Source organism: Pan paniscus, chromosome 9 (genome assembly GCF_029289425.2).
Source record: "Pan paniscus chromosome 9, NHGRI_mPanPan1-v2.0_pri, whole genome shotgun sequence".
In the NCBI taxonomy this organism is placed as follows: Eukaryota; Metazoa; Chordata; class Mammalia; order Primates; family Hominidae; genus Pan; species Pan paniscus.
The window spans coordinates 123,770,574-123,790,262 of record NC_073258.2 but is presented as its reverse complement, the minus strand read 5'-3'; the positions used below and the strand labels follow the sequence as shown (position 1 = coordinate 123,790,262).

The 19,689-nt window shown below is 43.5% G+C and overlaps 1 protein-coding gene across 1 annotated transcript in view; it reads left to right on the top strand.

Annotated features, from left to right (window-relative positions):
* Positions 1 to 19,263, top strand: part of CLMP (CXADR like membrane protein) — a 121,155-nt gene extending 101,892 nt beyond the window's left edge. The window contains exons 3-7 of the mRNA XM_034933919.3: positions 4,338 to 4,539; positions 5,204 to 5,371; positions 5,844 to 5,966; positions 14,256 to 14,397; positions 15,325 to 19,263. Of these exons, the coding sequence (XP_034789810.1) occupies positions 4,338 to 4,539; positions 5,204 to 5,371; positions 5,844 to 5,966; positions 14,256 to 14,397; positions 15,325 to 15,625 (936 nt within the window). The 3' untranslated portion in view covers positions 15,626 to 19,263. The remainder of the gene's footprint in view (positions 1 to 4,337; positions 4,540 to 5,203; positions 5,372 to 5,843; positions 5,967 to 14,255; positions 14,398 to 15,324) is intronic.
* Positions 19,264 to 19,689: the final 426 nt, after the last annotated feature.

Genomic DNA, 19,689 nt, shown 5'->3' with positions numbered 1-19,689 from the left:
TGTACTTTTCTAGCAGTCCAAAGCAGCCTGATTCTACTTTGGACCACAGCTACTAAGATTCTTCAAATTCAAATATACATTTCAAGACGAAGGCATCTCTGGATGCTAACCCAAATACTAAAATAAACAAGCAGCTGGGCGCCATGGCTCACGCCTGGAATCCCAGCACTTTGGGAAGCTGAGGCGGGTGGATCACCTGAGGTCAGGAGTTCGAGACCAGCCTGACCAACGTGGTAAAACCCCGTCTCTACTAAAAATACAAAATTAGCTGGTGTGGTGGTGCATGCCTGTAATCCCAACTACTTAGGAGGCTGAGACAGGAGAATCGCTTGAACCCAGGAGGCGGAGGTTGCAATGAGTGGAGATTACACCACTGCACTCCAGCCTGGGCAACAAGAGTGAAACTCCATCTCAAAAATAAATAAATAAAATAAACAAGAAAGAAATTCCAAAGCTCTCAGGCCAAAAAGTCACCCACCTCTCAAAGCCCACAAAACCCCAAAGTTCCTAAAAATTACCCAGTGCTTCACTGTCTTGTAGGTTTTGCCTCTCTTCATTCTCCTAGAAAGTACAAACTGACTTCACTGTAGGTGATTATGCATCTGGGGGAAATATGGACAAATCAGAAAGAAAGAGAAACATTAATAGAGCACCTATTAAGTGTTCCAAGCTTACCTGCCTTATCTCCAGGTGTAAGGCCCCCTTACTTTCAGTCTTTGAATGGAGACAAACTCTAGAGCTTCCAGTTTTTTCCTGTTGTGAATGCATTTCCTTCTTTTCCAACTATCCCAGCAATTTTGCATTACTAAGGCAGCTCTACCACCTGCCAAGAAACCTACCCTTCCAGCTGGGCATGGTGGCTCACACCTGTAATCCCAGCCTAGGCGAGGCCGAGGCGGGCAGATCACCTGAAGTCAGGAGTTTGAGACCAGCCTGACCAACGTGGAGAAACCCCGTCTCTTCTAAAAATACAAAATTATGTGGGCCTGGTGGCACATGCCTGTAATCCCAGCTACTCAGGAGGCTGAGGCAGGAGAATCACTTGAACCCGGGAGGCGGAGGTTGTGGTGAGCCAAGATCACGCCATTGCACCCCAGCCTGGGCAAAAAGAGTGAAACTCCGTCTCAAAGAAAAAAAAAAAGAAACGAAACAAAACCTACCCTATGGAGTACAACAGGATGTGGGGCCAACAAAACCCTACAAACATTTTTTTTGTTTTGTTTTGTCTTGTTTTGAGGCAGAGTCTCACTCTGTCCCTAGGCTGGAGTGCAGTGGCATGATCTCGGCTCACTGGAACCTCTGCCTCCTGGGTTCCAGCGATTCTTCTGCCTCAGCCTCTTTAGTAGCTGGGACTACAGGTATATGCCACCACACCCAGCTAATTTTTGTATTTTTAGTAGAGACAGGGTTTCACCATATTGGCCAGGATGGTCTCGATCTCTTGACCTCGTGATCCACCCGCCTCGGCATCCCAAAGTACTGGGATTACAGGCATGAGCCACTGCACCCAGCCACAAATATTTATTTATTTCATTTTATTTTTTTGAGACAGAGTCTTGTTATGTTGCCCAGGCTGGAGTGCAGTGGCATAATCTCCACTCACTGCAATCTCTGCCTCCCAGGTTCAAGTGATTCTGCTGCCTCAGCCTCCTGAGTAGCTGGGTTTACAGGCGCACACCACCACACCTAATTTTTTTCTTTCTTTTTTTTTTTGAGACGGAGTTTCGCTCTTGTTTCCCAGACTGCAGTGCAATGCCGTGATCTTGGCTCATCGCAACCTCTGCCTCCCGGGTTCAAGCAATTCTCCTGCCTCAGCCTCCCAAGTAGCTGGGATTATAGGCATGCGCCACCATGCCTGGCTAATTTTGTATTTTTAGTAGAGACGGGGTTTCACCATGTTGGTCAGGCTGGTCTTGAACTCCCAACCTCAGGTGATCTGCCCACCTCGGCCTCCCAAAGGACTGGGATTATAGGCGTGAGCCACCACGCCAGGCCACCTGTCTAATTTTTGTATTTTTTAGTAGAGACAGGGTTTCACCATGTTGACCAGGCTGGTCTCAAACTCCTGACTTCAAGTGATCTGCTCACCTTGGCGTCCCAAAATGCTGGGATTACAGTTGTGAGCCACCGCACCCAGTTACATTTTTTTCTTTTTTTAAATTTTATTTGTTGAGACAGGGTCTCACTCTGTCACCCAGGCTGGAGTGCAGTGGCGCAGTCTTGGCTCACTATAGCCTCAACCTCCTGGGCTCAAGCAAACCACCAGCCTTGGTCTCCCAAAGTGCTTGGATTACAGGCGTGAACCACCGCGCATCTGGCCCCCACAAATATTTAGAACAAACAAGTACCACATCCAGGAGAAGGGCTGTGATCCTAGCTCTTCCCCATCTGTGCCTAAAGCAGAGGGCTTTCCCTTGAGTGCTAGGAACCCCATGGAATTATCTGCAAAATAATATGTGAGTTTTTTCCGGGTCAGAGTTCATAGGTTTTACCTGATTGAGAGAACCTTCTCAGGAAAGGCTCTGAAGAGCTGTGGAGCATCACGTGATCAAAGGCAGGGTTGAGGGCTTGAGTGAAACAATTTGGAACAGCTGCAGCTGAAATGTGCCTGGGAGACGCCCATATGCTTGCATGCCTTTTTTAGTGCCCTTCTGTGTATCTGGAATGCTCCCTCCAGGCCTTTTCTCCTTGCCTCTCAAAGCCTAGCGCAAATGCCACCAACTTGTCTGGGACACTCTCCTTGATACTATTTCAAATAAATCATTTCTTTTTCTCTGTTTAATAGTCTTTCCTTGTTAATCTCACTTGATTATAAATCACTTGAACCAAAGAAGAGATTTGCCAGGCGCAGTGGCTCACACCTGTCATCCCAGCACTTTGGGAAGCCGAGGAGGGTGGATCACCTGAGGTCAGGACTTTGAGACCAGCCTGGCCAGAATGGTGAAACCCCATCTGTACTAAAATAAAAAATTAGGGCCAGGCGCAGTGGCTCACGCCTGTAATCCCAGCACTTTGGGAGGCTGAGGCAGGCAGATCATCTGAGGTCAGGAGTTCAAGACCAGCCTGGCCAACATGGAGAAACCCCAGCTCTACTAAAAATACAAAAATGAGCAAGTCATGGTGGCATGCATCTGTAATCCCAGCTACTCAGGAGACTGAGGCAGAAGAATTGCTTGAACCCAGGAGACAGAGGTTGCAGTGAGCCAGGATCGCACCATTGTACTCCAGACTGGGCGACAAGGGTGAGACTCTATCTCAAAAAAAAAAACAAAAAAAACAAAAAAAATTAGTCCGGCTTAGTGAAATAGGGCAAAGGAAGCAATCAGATATGCATTTATCTCATGTGTGCAGAGGGGTAACTGTGAGTTCTGTCTGTCCTTTGTCCACAAGCAGTCACCTTGTGGGCAAATTGTGCAGGAGTACTGTAAGCTTTTTTTTTTTTTTTTTTTTTTTTTATCTTTGTAGCTATCTTATTTCTTATTCAGGAATAGAATGGAAGGCAGGCCAGGCGTGGTGGCTCATGCCTGTAATCCCAGCACTTTGGGAGGCCAAGGAGGGTGGATCACCTGAGGCCAAGAGTTCAAGACCAGCCTGGCCAACATGGCGAAACCCTGTCTCTACCAATAATACAAAAGTTAGCCGGGCATGGTGGTGTACACCTGTAATCCCAGCTACTCAGGAGGCTGAGGCAGGAGAACTGCTTGAACCCAGGAAGCGGAGGTTACAGTGAGCCAAGATTGTGCCACTGCACTCCAGCCTGGGTGACAGAGCGAGACTGTCTCAAAAATAAATAAATAAATAAATAAATAAAACCAAGGAAACAGTCCTGTCTCATAGAAGTCTCTCAAATACTTAAAAAAAAAAAAAAAGAATGGGAGGCAGGTTTGCCGACATCGTTCCAAGCTCGACCTTCCCTTTGGCTTCCCGAGGGGTCCCGAGGTTTCTTTTCCTTTCACAAGTCTATGCTTAATACGTGCATAGCTGTACACTTGCACGTTTTCCTCCTTTCCTTGACGTAGCTGTGTGAACTTCGGTATGTAAGTCAAACTTCAAATTCCTTACCTGTAAGATGGAGTGGTTCTGAGCATTTAATAATACTTTATAACTAAAAATGCTACACAAACATGAAGTGTTATTATTTTTGGAAGGAGAGGCAAGGCCTAGGTGCAAATGTACTGTATTTTTAACTTTTATTTAGAACAGAGGTCTCTTGGACTCTCAGCCCCAGGCTTGACTACTTTGTGCCACTGGGAGTACTCCCTTTCCTCTTCTTCACACCATCAGGAAAGGCAGGCTGAGAGTTACGCTGCTTGACTCTGCCTCGGTCTATCCCACAGGTGATCACTTACTCCAGTCGTCATGTCTACAATAACTTGACTGAGGAACAGAAGGGCCGAGTGGCCTTTGCTTCCAATTTCCTGGCAGGAGATGCCTCCTTGCAGATTGAACCTCTGAAGCCCAGTGATGAGGGCCGGTACACCTGTAAGGTTAAGAATTCAGGGCGCTACGTGTGGAGCCATGTCATCTTAAAAGTCTTAGGTAAGATAGGATGCCAAAGTGAATGTCTACAGCTTATTTCTAAGGTATCTAAGAGGGATAGCCATATGCATCACGGTGGTACAAAACATCATGTTCAGTACTTTGGATTACACATTCAGAGGTCACCTCGTCCAGTTCCCTGGAAAGAAATGTGTATCTTCTGTATTATAGCCATAATAAAAAATGAAAATATAAGAGCAATTTTCCATAGTTGTCCATTACAAAACATATTCTCTAATATTTAAATGGGATCTTCATATTTAAGTCTCTCAGATATGATTCAAATTCATTTCTGTTTTTTGACAGCAAGAGCTACCAAGTTCTACTTAATTGCTTCCAAATTAATACACTTCTGTATCAGTAAAACCATGCTCAACTTTCCTAAAATGTCCAATAATAATGTGTCTTCTTTGAGAAGTAATGAGGCAGCCTCTGCCCCAAAAATTAAAACAGCACCACTGGAGTTGCGGGTATGTGTGCTTAGGGGATGGAGGTGGATGTTTTGCTGGGGGTAGTGTAAAGCAAGCCTAGTTGAATCCCCACTCAAAAGTTGACCAAAACAGATGGCTGGAGAAGCAACTCAATAGGACATAATTTTTCCATTGAATCTGGTGTTTGGGGATCTTTGAATCACTACACTTTTGCTTGTTGTTGCTGTTGCCAGTGAGACCATCCAAGCCCAAGTGTGAGTTGGAAGGAGAGCTGACAGAAGGAAGTGACCTGACTTTGCAGTGTGAGTCATCCTCTGGCACAGAGCCCATTGTGTATTACTGGCAGCGAATCCGAGAGAAAGAGGGAGAGGATGAACGTCTGCCTCCCAAATCTAGGATTGGTAAGTCATCTTCCTACCAATCTATTGAGCCAACAAAATAGTCCTCTATCCGTGAGCTCTAAATCAGCTTTCCCAGCAACTCACTATATGACCTGAAATACCCTGCTGAACCTCCTGAACTGCCATTTTTAAAATCCATTAACTAGAACAGAAAATCTGTCTTTCCTTTCCTCAAATGACATGTAAAAGTAGTAAAAGAGATTGGAAGAAATGTAATACATAAATCCACTATATCTAAATATTATGTTTAGTATCCCTTAAATGTTCACAATCTTTTGTAACTTTTGAGGATGTGCTACAACTTAAAAAAAATGTTTACCTTTCTTCTCATGTTCCCAAAGGATATCTTTTCCATCATTTCATTCTTATCAAATAGTATTACGGAATCTCACCTCAGTGATACAATAAAGTAAACAATAAATATAGATACCGTCACTAAAGGGATTTACAGTCATTCTTTCTGCTTGTGCAGACTACAACCACCCTGGACGAGTTCTGCTGCAGAATCTTACCATGTCCTACTCTGGACTGTACCAGTGCACAGCAGGCAACGAAGCTGGGAAGGAAAGCTGTGTGGTGCGAGTAACTGTACAGTGTAAGCATCCAAAGAGGTTTTAGTTTCATTTTTCTGTTTGTTTTTGCATTGTAGATCAATGTTAAGACATTCTAATCATAAGTAAGAGTAAGGTTAAGGTCAAAATCTTTATCTCCAGAAGGATATGGCTATCACCAAAATAAATTCAGTAGTTGCAAAGACCACTCAACAATTGACTGGCCAGGCACAGTGGCTCACACGTGTAATCCCAGCACTTTGGGAGGCCCAGGTGGGCAGATCAGTTGAGGTCAGGAGTTCGAGACCAGCCTGGCTAACATGGTGAAACCCCGTTTCTACTAAAATACAAAAATTAGCTGGGTGTGGTGGGCGCCTGTAATCTCAGCTACTCAGGAAGCTGAGGCAGGAAAATCTCCTGAACCTGGGAGGCGGAGGTTGCAGTGAGCCAAGATCACGCCACTGCACTCCAGTCTGGGTGACAGACTGAGACTCCCTCTCAAAAAAAAAAAAAACAAAAAAAAAACCAGCCCAGCGTGGCGGCTCATGCCTGTAATCCCAGCACTTCGGGAGGCTGAGGCAGGCAGATCACGAGGTCAGGAGTTCAGCCTGACCAACATGGTGAAACCCCATCTCTACTAAAAGACAAAAAATGAGCCAGGTGTGCTGATGCGTGCCTGTAATCCCAGCTACTCAGGAGGCTGAGGCAGGAGAATTGCTTTAACCTGAGACACGGAGGTTGCAGTGAGCCGAGATGGTGCCATTGCACTCCAGCCTGGACAACAGGGCGAGACTCCAACCAAAAAAAACAAAAACACACCAGTTGACTCTGTATTTACAAACATGTGAATTAGCCAGCCCCCTAAAGAAATTCACTATATCCAGGGGAGTACTAAATAAACACCATTCCTAAAAACAAAAACAAACAAAACCGTGCAGCTAGTTAGTTATATGCCACTACCATTCTAGGCAAGTAGATGAGATTTCTCCCCTCCACAGAGTGTTTGTGAGTGCGTATGTGCATGTGCTCATGCACACTCACGTGTGTACATGTGTTATAATCAAGAATTTGATTTGCTTCAAGTACAGATGAGAGACAGTAGTAGGCGACTAAGAGCATCAGCCATGGAGTCAGATAACTGCCTGGATTTCAATCACAGCTACCACTAACTCTGTAGTACCTTAGGCATATTTCCCAATCTATAAAGGAGAATAATAGTTAACTGTCTCATAGAGTTTTTCTTTTTTTCCTTTTTTTTTTTTTTTTTTTTCTGGACAGGGTCTTGCTCTGTCACCCAGGCTGGAGTGCAGTGGTGTGATCTTGGCTTACTGCAGCCTCTGCCTCCCGGGTTCAAGCGACTCTCCTGCCTCAGCCTCCTGAGTAGCTGGAATTACAGGCACATGCCGTCACACCTGGCTAATTTTTGTAGAGACAGGGTTTTGCCACATTGGCCAGGCTGGTCTCGAACTCCTGGACTTAGGCAATCCACCCTTCTTCACCTCCCAGAGTGCTGGGATTACCGGCATGCACAACGCCACCTGGCCTCTTAGAGTTTTTCTGAAAAGTTAGTAAATGAACACATTTACTTACAACTGCCTAGGAACAGGGCTTGACATACAGTGGGTGTTCAGTAACATTAGCTATTATTATTATTTCTCCTTAATCAATTTAGTAACTTCAGACTTTTGAACCAAATCCTATATCCACAAGCCATGTTTGCAGTGTTAAAATTTATTTGGTGCAATAAATAGTATGCCAGGCTTATAATCTAGAGATTGAGTCTTGAAAAAAGACAGGATAAACCAAGTTGAAAGACAAAAGGAAGCAGGGCATGGATATTAATCTTTGTTACATTGTCTCCATAACATCTTTGTTAAATTGTCTCTAATTTCTCAAATGCTCTTTGGACCACTTTTAACATTTTCCTAACCCCCACCCTGTTTTTTTTTGTTGTTGGTTTTTTTTTTGTTTTTTGTTTTTTTGAGACAGAGTCTCACTCTGTCACCCAGGCTGCAGTGCAATGGCGTGGTCTTGGCTCATTGCCACCTCCACCTCCCAGGTTCAAGCGATTATCCCGCTTCAGCCTCCCGAGTAGCGAGTAGCTGGGACTACAGGTGCGTGCCACCACACCTGGCTAATTCTTGTATTTTTAGTAGTAGAGACGGGGTTTCACTATGTTGGCCAGGCTGGTCTCAAACTACTGACCTCGTGATCCGCCCACCTCGGCCTCCCAAAGTGCTGGGATCACAGGTGTGAGCCACCACACCCAGCGCCCCCTTATTAATAAGTTAAATAAAACCTTTAATTTGTCAGAATCAGTATTTTACTTTTTTCAAAGTTATACTTCAACATTCTGTGCCTATTTTGGTTTAGCTGTTTTCCTACTGATTTGAAAGAGTTCTTTATTATGTATTTATATACTGTACTTATTAGAATTTGCACTCTGGTGGTTTTAAAAATATGTCCAAGTAATTATTTGCTACTTCTCCCTTCAAGAGATATACCTTTGTCCAGGCGCAGTGGCTCACACCTGTAATCCCAACACTTTGGGAGGCCAAGGCGGGCAGATCACTTGAAGTTGGGAGTTCGAGACCAGCCTGACCAACAGGGTGAAACCCCATCTCTACTAAAAATAGAAAATTAGCTGGGCGTGGTGGCACATGCCCGTAATCTCAGCTACTTGGGAGGCCAAGGCAGGAGAATCACTTGAACCCGGGAGGTGGAAGTTGTAGTGAGCCTAGATTGTGCCACTGCACTCCAGCCTGGGCAACAAGAGCGAAACTCCGTCTCCAAAAAAAAAAAAAAAGTACACCTTCATTCTCCTCTTTTTGAGTGTGATCTGAACTTAGTGACTCACTTCTGATGAGTATAATACAGCAGAAGTGATGGTATGTTGCATCTGCAAAAGCACTGCAGTTTGCTTTGATCTCTTAGATCTCAGATCACTCAGATCCTCTCTCTCTTAGATCACTCACTTTATGGGAAGCCAGCTGCTTTAGGAGCCTTATATAGAGGCCCATGTTTTATGTTTTATGTTTTATTTTAAGCGAGGAAACTGAGGCCTCCAGCCAACAGCCATGTGAATGAGCCATTTCAGAGGCAGATCATCCAACACCAGTCAAGCCTAGGAACAGGGCTTCACACATGGTGGGTGTTCAGTAACACTAGCTATTATTACTATTAACAGATTGCTGGATTTGACATCGAGCTACAAAGTCGCAGACTAATTCCTGGGGTCATCTGTTTAACTGGTGGATAAATTATTTCCATCTCTACTAGACAGAGGTCTACAAGTTGCCCCTACAGAGTTGTAAATTGCCAAGCTCTGTAGTTCTTTTGTCTATTTCCAAGTTTCGATAATTTTTCTTAAAAACACAACAGTCAGGCCGGGTGCAGTGGCTCACGCCTGTAATCTCAGCACTTTGGGAGGTCGAGGCGGGCGGATCACGAGGTCAGGAGTTTGAGACCAGCCTGGCCAGCATGGTGAAACCCCGTCTCTACTAAAAACTCACAAAAAATTAGCTGGGCATGCCTGTAATCCCAGCTACTCGGGAGGTTAAGGTAGGAGAATCGCTTGACCCTGGGAGGTGGAGGTTGCAGTAAGCTGAGATCAGGCCACTGCACTCCAGCCTGGGTGACAGAGAGAGACTCCGTCTCAAAAACAAAACAAAACAAAACAAAACAAAACAAAACAAAAAAAGTAACAGGCAGTTTTCAGGAAAAGAAATAAAAAATGGTCAATAAACATGAATAAAGAGGCCCCCAAAAATCCTTTTTTCCCCACTAGGTTGAGAAAAAAAAAATCACCCTTTTAATTTTAAGCTATCAGTTTAGTAAATATAAAAACTATAGAATCTATATTAGAAAGGTTATGAGGAAACAGGTGCTTTTACATTTTTGACTAACATATACATTAGTAGCACAATTTAGATTTATCTATAGATTTCTGAGGGGTAAATATATTAAAGTAAAACTTATACAAAGAAGGATAAGTGTACAACTTGATAGATTTTCAAAAGTGAAGATAACTGTGTAACCAGTATCATGATTAAGAACCTGTTTCTGGCCAGGCACGGTGGCTCATGCCTGTAATCCCAGCACTCTGGGAGGCCAAGCTGGGCGCATCACCTGAGGTCAGGAGTTTGAGACCAGCCTGACCAACATGCCAAAACCCCAGCTCTACTAAAAATACAAAACTTGCCGGGCACGGTGACTCACGCCTGTAATCCCAGCACTTTGGGAGGCCGAGGCGGGTGGATCACGAGGTCAAGAGATCGAGACCATCCTGGCTAACATGGTGAAACCCCATCTCTACTAAAAATACAAAAAATTAGCTGGGCGTGGTGGCGGGCACCTGTAGTCCCAGCTACTCGGGAGGCTGAGGCAGGAGAATGGCGTGAACCCGGGAGGTGGAGCTTGCAGTGAGTCGAGATCCTGCCACTGCACTCCAGCCTAGGCGACAGAGCAGGACTCTGTCTCAAAAAACAAAAACAAAAACAAAAAAAACAAAAAAAACAAAACTTAGCTGGGCATGGTGGTGCACACCTGTAATCCCAGCTACTCGGGAGGCTGAGGTAGGAAAATCACTTGAACCTGGGAGACAGAAGTTGCAGTGAGCCGAGATTGTGCCACTGCACTCCAGCCTGGGCAACAGAGTGAGACTCTGGCTCAAAAAAAAGAACCTGTTTCTAACTCCTGCTACCTCTCCATAATCCAGGTTTCTAACTTTATGGATTACTTTTCCTGTCTCAAAACTTTAAATAAACAGAATCATTCCATTTTGTCTGGTTTCTTTAATTCCCCATTATATTTTTGAGACTCATCATTGTTGTTGCTTATAGCTAGAGTATGTCATTTTTCATTGTTTTATAGTATTTCATTATATAACTATACAATTAGTCATTCATTTTATTTCAGATGCAAAATTGCATTCTATTTTATCCAGTAATATTTCTGTGAATTTATCTTTTAGAGACATGCCCCAAGTGTCCAAATACATATGGAAAATAATGATTTTTTTTTCTTTTTTTTTTTGAGACAGAGTTTCACTCTTGTTGCACAGGCTGGAGTGCAATGGTGCGATCTCGGCTCACTGCAACCTCCGCCTCCCAGGTTCAAGCACTTCTCCTGCCTCAGCTTCCTGAGGAGCTGGGATTACAGGCCCGCACACCACGCCCAGCTGATTTTTGCATTTTTAGTAGAGACGGGGTCTTACCATGTTGGCCAGGCTGGTCTCGAACTCCTGGCATCAAGTGATCCACCTGCCTCAGCCTCCCAAAGTGCTGAGATTACAGGCGTGAGCCACAGCACTGAGATATATTATTTTCCATTGTGAAAAATTGAAAGTGACCTAAATTTCCATTAACAGACAATCCATCTAGATTATGTGTCCTGGAGCTGGGGCAGTGGGGAAAACAGCATCCTCTATTTGAAATTACTCAGGTAAAATAACTCCATTCCTTTGAGACCTTAAATAAAAATATCCAAAGTCCAATTTCTTTAAAAAATAAAATTTTGGCTGGGCATGTGGCTCACACCTGTAACCCCAACACTTTGATGGAGGTGGGCGGATCACTTGAGGTCAGGAGTTTGAGACCAGCCTGACCAACATGGAGAAATCCCATCTCTACTAAAAATACAAAATTAGCCAGGAGTGGTGGCGCATGCCTGTAATCCCAGCTACTCAGGAAGTTGAGGCAGGAGAATCGCTTGAACCCGGGAGGCAGAGGTTGCGGTAAGCCAAGATCGCACCATTGCATTCCAGCCTGGGCAACAAGAGCAAAACTCTGTCTTAAAAATAAATAAATAATTGTATCATTTTGTTTTTATAAGAATAAATAGGCTGGGTGCAGTGGCTCACGCCTGAAATCCCAGCACTTTGGGAGGCCAAGGGCGGGGGGTAGATCACCTGAGGTCAGGAGTTCGAAACCAGCCTGGCTGACATGGTGAAACCCTGTCTCTACTAAAAATACAATAATTAGCTGGCCATGGTGGTGCACGCCAGTAATCCCAGCTACTCAGGAAACTGAGGCAGGAGAATCACTTGAACCCGGGACGCGGAGGTTGCAGTGAGCTGAGATCACGCCATTGCACTCCAGCCTGGGCAACAAGAGCGAAACTCCATCTCAAAAAAAAAAAAAAAAAAAAGAATAAATAGCAAATTCTGTTGATTAGACTTCCAAAATATAGGCAATATCCATGTACTTGTTTCTATATACGTTACTTTCATCCTAGCCTAATCCATCATGATCTCCAGCCTGCACTATTATACGCCTCCTAGCCAATGTCCCTGCTTTCTTTCCCACTTCTCCACTATTTATTTTCCCTAGAGCAGCCATGGTGTACTGTCTCAGATATAATTCAGATTGTGTTACTCTTTTATTGCTCTCACATTAAAATTTTTGCCATGGCCTATGTGGGCTGGTCCTTTCCTGTGTCTGTGACCTCATCTCCCTCTACTCTCCCTTGCTCACTATGCTCCAGACCCACTCACATTAATTGTACTTGCTGTTTTCTGCCTGGAATGCTCTGTTCCTAGATAATCACAAGATCGTCCTTTATATCATATATGCCTCAACTCAAATGTCACCTCCTCAAAGTCTTAATCACCCAAACTTAAGTGGTATCCCTCCATTACCCCTCTAAAATTCACTCATCCAATTTTGCCTTCATGCAATTTATCCATTATCTGAAATTATCTTTATTTACTTGTTTATCATCTGTTTCCCTTCTGGAATGAAAACTCAACAAAAGCAGAAAACTTGCTGGTCTTCAACAGTGCCTATAACTGCCTGGCTCAGGGTAGGCACTGAAATAAATATTTGGTATATGAAAAAGGGTGTATTGCTAAACTACAAATTGTATTTACCTTAACTTCTTAAATTCTAGGATCCAATGTCAAATTCCACAGAGTCTAACATTATAGGTTATATTCCATTTTTAAAAATCAACTTTTATTCTACTCAAATTTTTTTTTTTTTTTTTTTTTTGAGACAGAGTCTCGATGGAGTGCAGTAGCATGATGTCGGCTCACTACAACCTCTGCCTCCCAGGTTCAAGTAATTCTCCTGCCTTAACCTCCCGAGTAGCTGGGATTATAGGCGTGTGCCACCATGCCCAGATAACTTTTGTATTTTTAGTAGAGACGGGGTTTTGCCATGTTGGCCAGGCCGGTCTCGAACTCCTGACCTCAAGTGATCCGCCCACGTCAGCCTCCCAAAGTGCTGGGATTACAGGCCTGAGGCACTGTGCCCAGCCAAAAAAATTTTCTTACATTCCCTTTTATATGACTGGTGGGAGAAGAGAGATGTTAGAGAAAACAGGGAAGTCAGCAGAGCCAGAGGAATGCCCAAATGTTATCCTATTAAGGCAGACAAATCTTCAGACATGGTATGATTACTCTCCCAGCCCAGTTTTATCATCTGAACCCACCCAGACTTATTCACTAAAACATAGCCACTTGGTTGCGCGCGGATGGTTCTCCCAGCACTTTGGGAGAACGAGGCGGGCGGATGACGAGGTCAGGAGGTCAAGACCATCCTGGCTAACACGGTGAAACCCCGTCTCTACTAAAAATACAAAAAAACTAGCCGGGCGTGGTGGCGGGCGTCTGTAGTCCCAGCTACTCGGGAGGCTGAGGCAGGAGAATGGCGTAAGTCCGGGAGGCGGAGCTTGCAGTGAGCCGAGATCGCGTCACTGCACTCCAGTCTGGGGGACACAGCGAGACTCCCTCTCAAAACAAACAAACAAACAAACAAACAAACAAACAAAAACCCTGGCCACTTGCTGGCGAAGTCTGTGATTCAGTAACTACAACTGCAAATATATCAAGAGGGTTGGTCATACAATAAGAGAGAGTAATGCAGTACTACTCAGGAAGATAGATATAAAGACCTGGAGGTCGGCGCGGTGGCTCCCGCCTGTAATCCCAGCACTTTCGGAGGCTGAGTCGGGTGGATCACCTGAGGTCGGGAGTTTGCGACCAGCCTGACCAACATAGAGAATCCCGTTTCTACTAAAAATACAAAATTAGCCGGGCGTGGTGGCGCACGCCTGTGATCCCAGCTACTCAAGAGGTTGAGGCAGGAGAATCACTTGAACCCAGGAGGTGGAGGTTGCGATGAGCCGAGATCATGCCATTGCACCCCAGCCTGGGCAACAAGAGTGAAACTCCGTCTCAAAAAAAAAAAAAAAAAAAAAAAAAAAAAAAAAAAAAAAAAAAAACAACAACCCTGGAAATACTCGTTCTGTCCAGAGCTTATGTTTTTTGAGTTAATAACATATTTCCTAGCTTATGTTTGGTTTTACTTGTGCTTTTGCTTCTGAGAAAATAGATGTACAAAGCATCGGCATGGTTGCAGGAGCAGTGACAGGCATAGTGGCTGGAGCCCTGCTGATTTTCCTCTTGGTGTGGCTGCTAATCCGAAGGAAAGACAAAGAAAGATATGAGGAAGAAGAGAGACCTAATGAAATTCGGTAAACCTCCCACATCCCCACTTTTACGGGGCTTCTGTTTTAGGGCCAGCACTATAGTGACCAGCCAACATAAATGTTCCCAGTTTTCTCTTAACCATGAATCTGTTAAAAGGATTATCCTGGTAGGTAGGAAGTTCCAGCCTAGGGACAGAGGGTATGGTTTACCTGGACTTTATTGTGAAACTATCTTATCCTCAACAAACACTTAAAAGTTAAATTAGGCTGGGCGTGGTAGGTCATGCCTGTAATCCCAGCACTCTGGGAGGCCGAGGCGGAAGGATTACTTGAGGCCAGGAGTTTGAAACCAGCCTTGTCAACATAGTTAGACTCCATCTTTACAAAAGAAAAATAAATACATAAATAACCAGGCATGGTAGCCCATGCCTGTAGTCCCAGCTACTCAGGAGGCTGAGACAGGAGGATGACTTTAGCCCAGGAGTTTGAGACTACAGTGAGCCATGATTGCACCTCTGTACTCCAGCCTGGGTGACAGAGAAAGAGCATGTCTTGAAAAAAAAAAAAAAAAAAGTATGTACATATGTATATACATAAAACAGTTCAATTTACATTACTTCTGATTCACTTCCACCCATAATGGGCATACAATGAAGAATGGACATAGCCTATAGGTCATGAAAGGGTTTATGCAGACAAACCCTAAATCAGGAGGAGTGCTGTCTAGACCATCTCAATGGTAAGGTCCTATCCTCCCAGTATAATAGAGTTGACCTGTGGGCTAACAAAATATACATTTGTGTGAGCCAAGCGTTAAGTCTTAAGATACGAGGAAGCACCTATGACCCTAAATGGTTGCCTTCTGATGGTATTATCTGAGGTTCACAGCTTGGGAAACCTCAGAAGGAAGCAATCATACTGGAAGCAATCACAGATCTGCCAGTGTTAATCTTTGCTGTTTTTTCTCTTCAGAGAAGATGCTGAAGCTCCAAAAGCCCGTCTTGTGAAACCCAGCTCCTCTTCCTCAGGCTCTCGGAGCTCACGCTCTGGTTCTTCCTCCACTCGCTCCACAGCAAATAGTGCCTCACGCAGCCAGCGGACACTGTCAACTGACGCAGCACCCCAGCCAGGGCTGGCCACCCAGGCATACAGCCTAGTGGGGCCAGAGGTGAGAGGTTCTGAACCAAAGAAAGTCCACCATGCTAATCTGACCAAAGCAGAAACCACACCCAGCATGATCCCCAGCCAGAGCAGAGCCTTCCAAACGGTCTGAATTACAATGGACTTGACTCCCACACTTTCCTAGGAGTCAGGGTCTTTGGACTCTTCTCGTCATTGGAGCTCAAGTCACCAGCCACACAACCAGATGAGAGGTCATCTAAGTAGCAGTGAGCATTGCACGGAACAGATTCAGATGAGCACTTTCCTTATATGATACCAAACAAGCAAAAGGATGTAAGCTGATTCATCTCTAAAAAGGCATCTTATTGTGCCTTTAGACCAGAGTAAGGGAAAGCAGGAGTCCAAATCTATTTGTTGACCAGGACCTGTGGTGAGAAGGTTGGGGAAAGGTGAGGTGAATACACCTAAAACTTTTAATGTGGGATATTTTGTATCAGTGCTTTGACTCACAATTTTCAAGAGGAAATGGGATGCTGTTTGTAAATTTTCTATGCATTTCTGCAAACTTATCGGATTATTACAGTTATTCAGACAGTCAAGCAGAACCCACAGCCTTATTACACCTGTCTACACCATGTACTGAGCTAACCACTTCTAAGAAACTCCAAAAAAGGAAACATGTGTCTTCTATTCTGACTTAACTTCATTTGTCATAAGGTTTGGATATTAATTTCAAGGGGAGTTGAAATAGTGGGAGATGGAGAAGAGTGAATGAGTTTCTCCCACTCTATACTAATCTCACTATTTGTATTGAGCCCAAAATAACTATGAAAGGAGACGAAAATTTGTGACAAAGGATTGTGAAGAGCTTTCCATCTTCATGATGTTATGAGGATTGTTGACAAACATTAGAAATATATAATGGAGCAATTGTGGATTTCCCCTCAAATCAGATGCCTCTAAGGACTTTCCTGCTAGATATTTCTGGAAGGAGAAAATACAACATGTCATTTATCAACGTCCTTAGAAAGAATTCTTCTAGAGAAAAAGGGATCTAGGAATGCTGAAAGATTACCCAACATACCATTATAGTCTCTTCTTTCTGAGAAAATGTGAAACCAGAATTGCAAGACTGGGTGGACTAGAAAGGGAGATTAGATCAGTTTTCTCTTAATATGTCAAGGAAGGTAGCCGGGCATGGTGCCAGGCACCTGTAGGAAAATCCAGCAGGTGGAGGTTGCAGTGAGCCAAGATTATGCCATTGCACTCCAGCCTGGGTGACAGAGCAAGACTCCATCTCAAAAAAAAAAAAAAAATCAAGGAAGGATAAAAGGAAGTTCAGTATTGTACCACACTTGGAACTTCCTCCATTTCTTCCATTTTAGAAGGATATGAACCTGGAACTTTTGATGATTCTAAGCCTTAAATTATCAAAAAGATCAGGGATTGCCAATGCTTCTAATGGCACTGCAAGTATATGCCATAACCGTTCCCTCCTAAAAGTGAAAACTGAGAGAAATTCAGTATTTTCCCAGGCTCAGCCTCCAGAAGTCTAGCTCTGGGCTGGAAGAAAAGGGTACTAATATTTAGGGAAGAGATGAGAATAAGTAGTGGGTGGCAGGAGAGGGCTGAGCTAGTGCCTGCTAACATTTTAGTTGTATCTTGGTAAGATTTAGCAAAAATAACTCACCAGGATAGCTGCTGAAGAGTTGATGAATGGGAGAAGAAAGATGTTTGAGAAATAAAGAAAACAGCAGCCTCCAATACAATAACTTGCCTTTTTAATAGTTTTGATTACTCTTGATACCTACAGCACAAATGCCGGACCTGAATCAGCTTTTCAAGGACCCTAGCACAAATGTCAACTGATCACCTCTGGGAGAGTAGAAAACTTTTTTTTTTTTTTGAGACGAAGTCTCGCTCTGTCGCCCAGGCTGGAGTGCAGTGGCACCATCTCAGCTCACTGCAGCGTCCGCCTCTCGGGTTCAAGTGATTCTCCTGCCTTGTCCTCCTGAGTAGCTGGTATTACAGGTGCCCGCCATCACACCCAGCTAATTTTTGGAGTTCTGATAGAGACAGGGTTTCTCCATGTTGGCCAGGCTTGTCTCAAGCTCCTGACCTCAAGTGACCTACCCACCCTTGGCCTCCCAAAGTGCTCGAAGCCACTGCACCTGGCTCAGAATACTTTTTTTTTTTTGAGATGCAGTCTTGCTCTCATCACGCAGGCTGGAGTGCAGTGGCGCATCTCGGCTCACTGCGACCTCCACCTCCCGGGTTCAAGCGATTCTCCTTCCTCAGTCCCCCAAGTAGCTGGGATTATAGGTGTGCGCCACCACGTACAGCTAATTTTTGTATTTTTAGTAGAGATGGGGTTTCGCCATGTTGACCAGGCTGGTCTCAAAACGCCTGACCTCAGGTGATCCACCCACCTCGGCCCCACAAAGTGCTAGGATTACAGGTGTGAGCCACCATGCCCGGCCCAGAATACTTTTTAAAAGAAGAGCAGGTTAGAGGAAAGAAAAAAATTAATGCTGAATGTGGTGATGAAAGCATGTTTCTAAAATGGGAAGCCGATGCTTAAAGAGGAAAGACTAATCTGGGATTTTGCCCCATTTCTCTGGTTTTTCACTCCTATATTTAATTCTCACAATCGTGTCGTCACATAGTGCAAAAAACAAAATTCTTGTAAAGTCCCCAGGAGTTTATTCTTGGGTGAAAGTTTTAGCCTGAGTATTTTCTTCCTCTAAAAAAGGTGGGAAATGAGACATTGAGGAATTAACATATAAATGTCTGCTATGGGTTTAAGAGAACTGGCGTATTTGGAATGCTTCTTACACTAACACTGTCTCATTGTAAAATATAAAACCCCTTACTCTAACTACATTTTTATTCCTCTGGTAGTGTGGTATCCAGGCAACATATCACTTCTGCTATGTAATTCTAAGAATTCTCATTTCTAGAGTACCTGAGCCAAACAAATACACTACGGAAGCTGCAGCTGTATCATCACTAGCAATTTGCTCATCATTATTTACTACCTTTGAACCTAAGGTTTCCTGCCTATGCTTCTGAAAGCAAAAATCAGTCTCCTTTGCATGAAAAAGAGCCTTAGATTTTTAAACATGTTAGTTACCAGAAAGCTAAAATACCAGTTGATTACCCAAATTATTTTGGAAATCTATCCATAATGGAAGTCTACAACAAACACATAAAACAGATTACACTAAGAGCTGAGAAATTCAAAGGAACTGAAGATCCTGAGAGATAAACTGTTCAAGTCTTAGCAATGATACTGCACTTCTCTTTGACAGGTTCTGGGCTTAAGTTAGAGGCCCTACTGGTTCCAAACCATATTCCACTGACTTTGCAAGTAAAATAAATTTGATTCTGAAATAGGAAACAAAAAAAGGAGAAATAACCAAATAGTAGAAGAAAAACTGTTTGTAGGAAGAAGATGCAGATGGAATGATGTGGACATTGAGTAACCATGTCAATAAAATATATAAACCAAACTTAAATTTGTGAAATAAGGAAGTTGGTACCTTTGTTGTTACAGTGTATAAAAACAATTTCGGAACTGCTGTTGCAAAAAGACATATATAGTTTTGCTTCCTTCTGGTGTTAAGCTGTTTATATTTCAGTTTCAGTTTTAACTTCTAAGTTGCCTTGTAATTGGGACTGTGTTTCAGCATCACAAAAACCAAATATTTATTATGGATGCATCTGTATCAGCAATTAAAAAATAAACAAGTAAAAGTGATACTGTAGGAGACGCTGAAGCTCATATAACCTGGAATGGAAATTTGTTTATCAGCTTGCTGCCAACAGAAGAACAGAAGAACTCAGACTGAATATGATCTATTATTTATCAATTTCAGTCACAAATTCCAATTACTTTTTTCTCTCACAAGGCAAGATGCTAGGTATAAGTTGCACAAGGGATACCAAGAGTTGCTGTCCTTAAGGATTTATCAAAATTAATGAAATAATAATTACTAAGCAAGTATTTTGTGCCTAGGTGAAGTGCCAACAGAGAATCACACACTAAGGGGTTCAAATAAATCTGAAAAGTATCCACTAAGAGATTCAAATACATCTGGAAAAAACTTCACAGAGGTCATTGTAAAATAACAGCAATAATAGTAATCATCACTTACTGAGCCATCACGTGCCAGTCACACCAAGTACATTATACATTTTGTCTCAATTTCATAC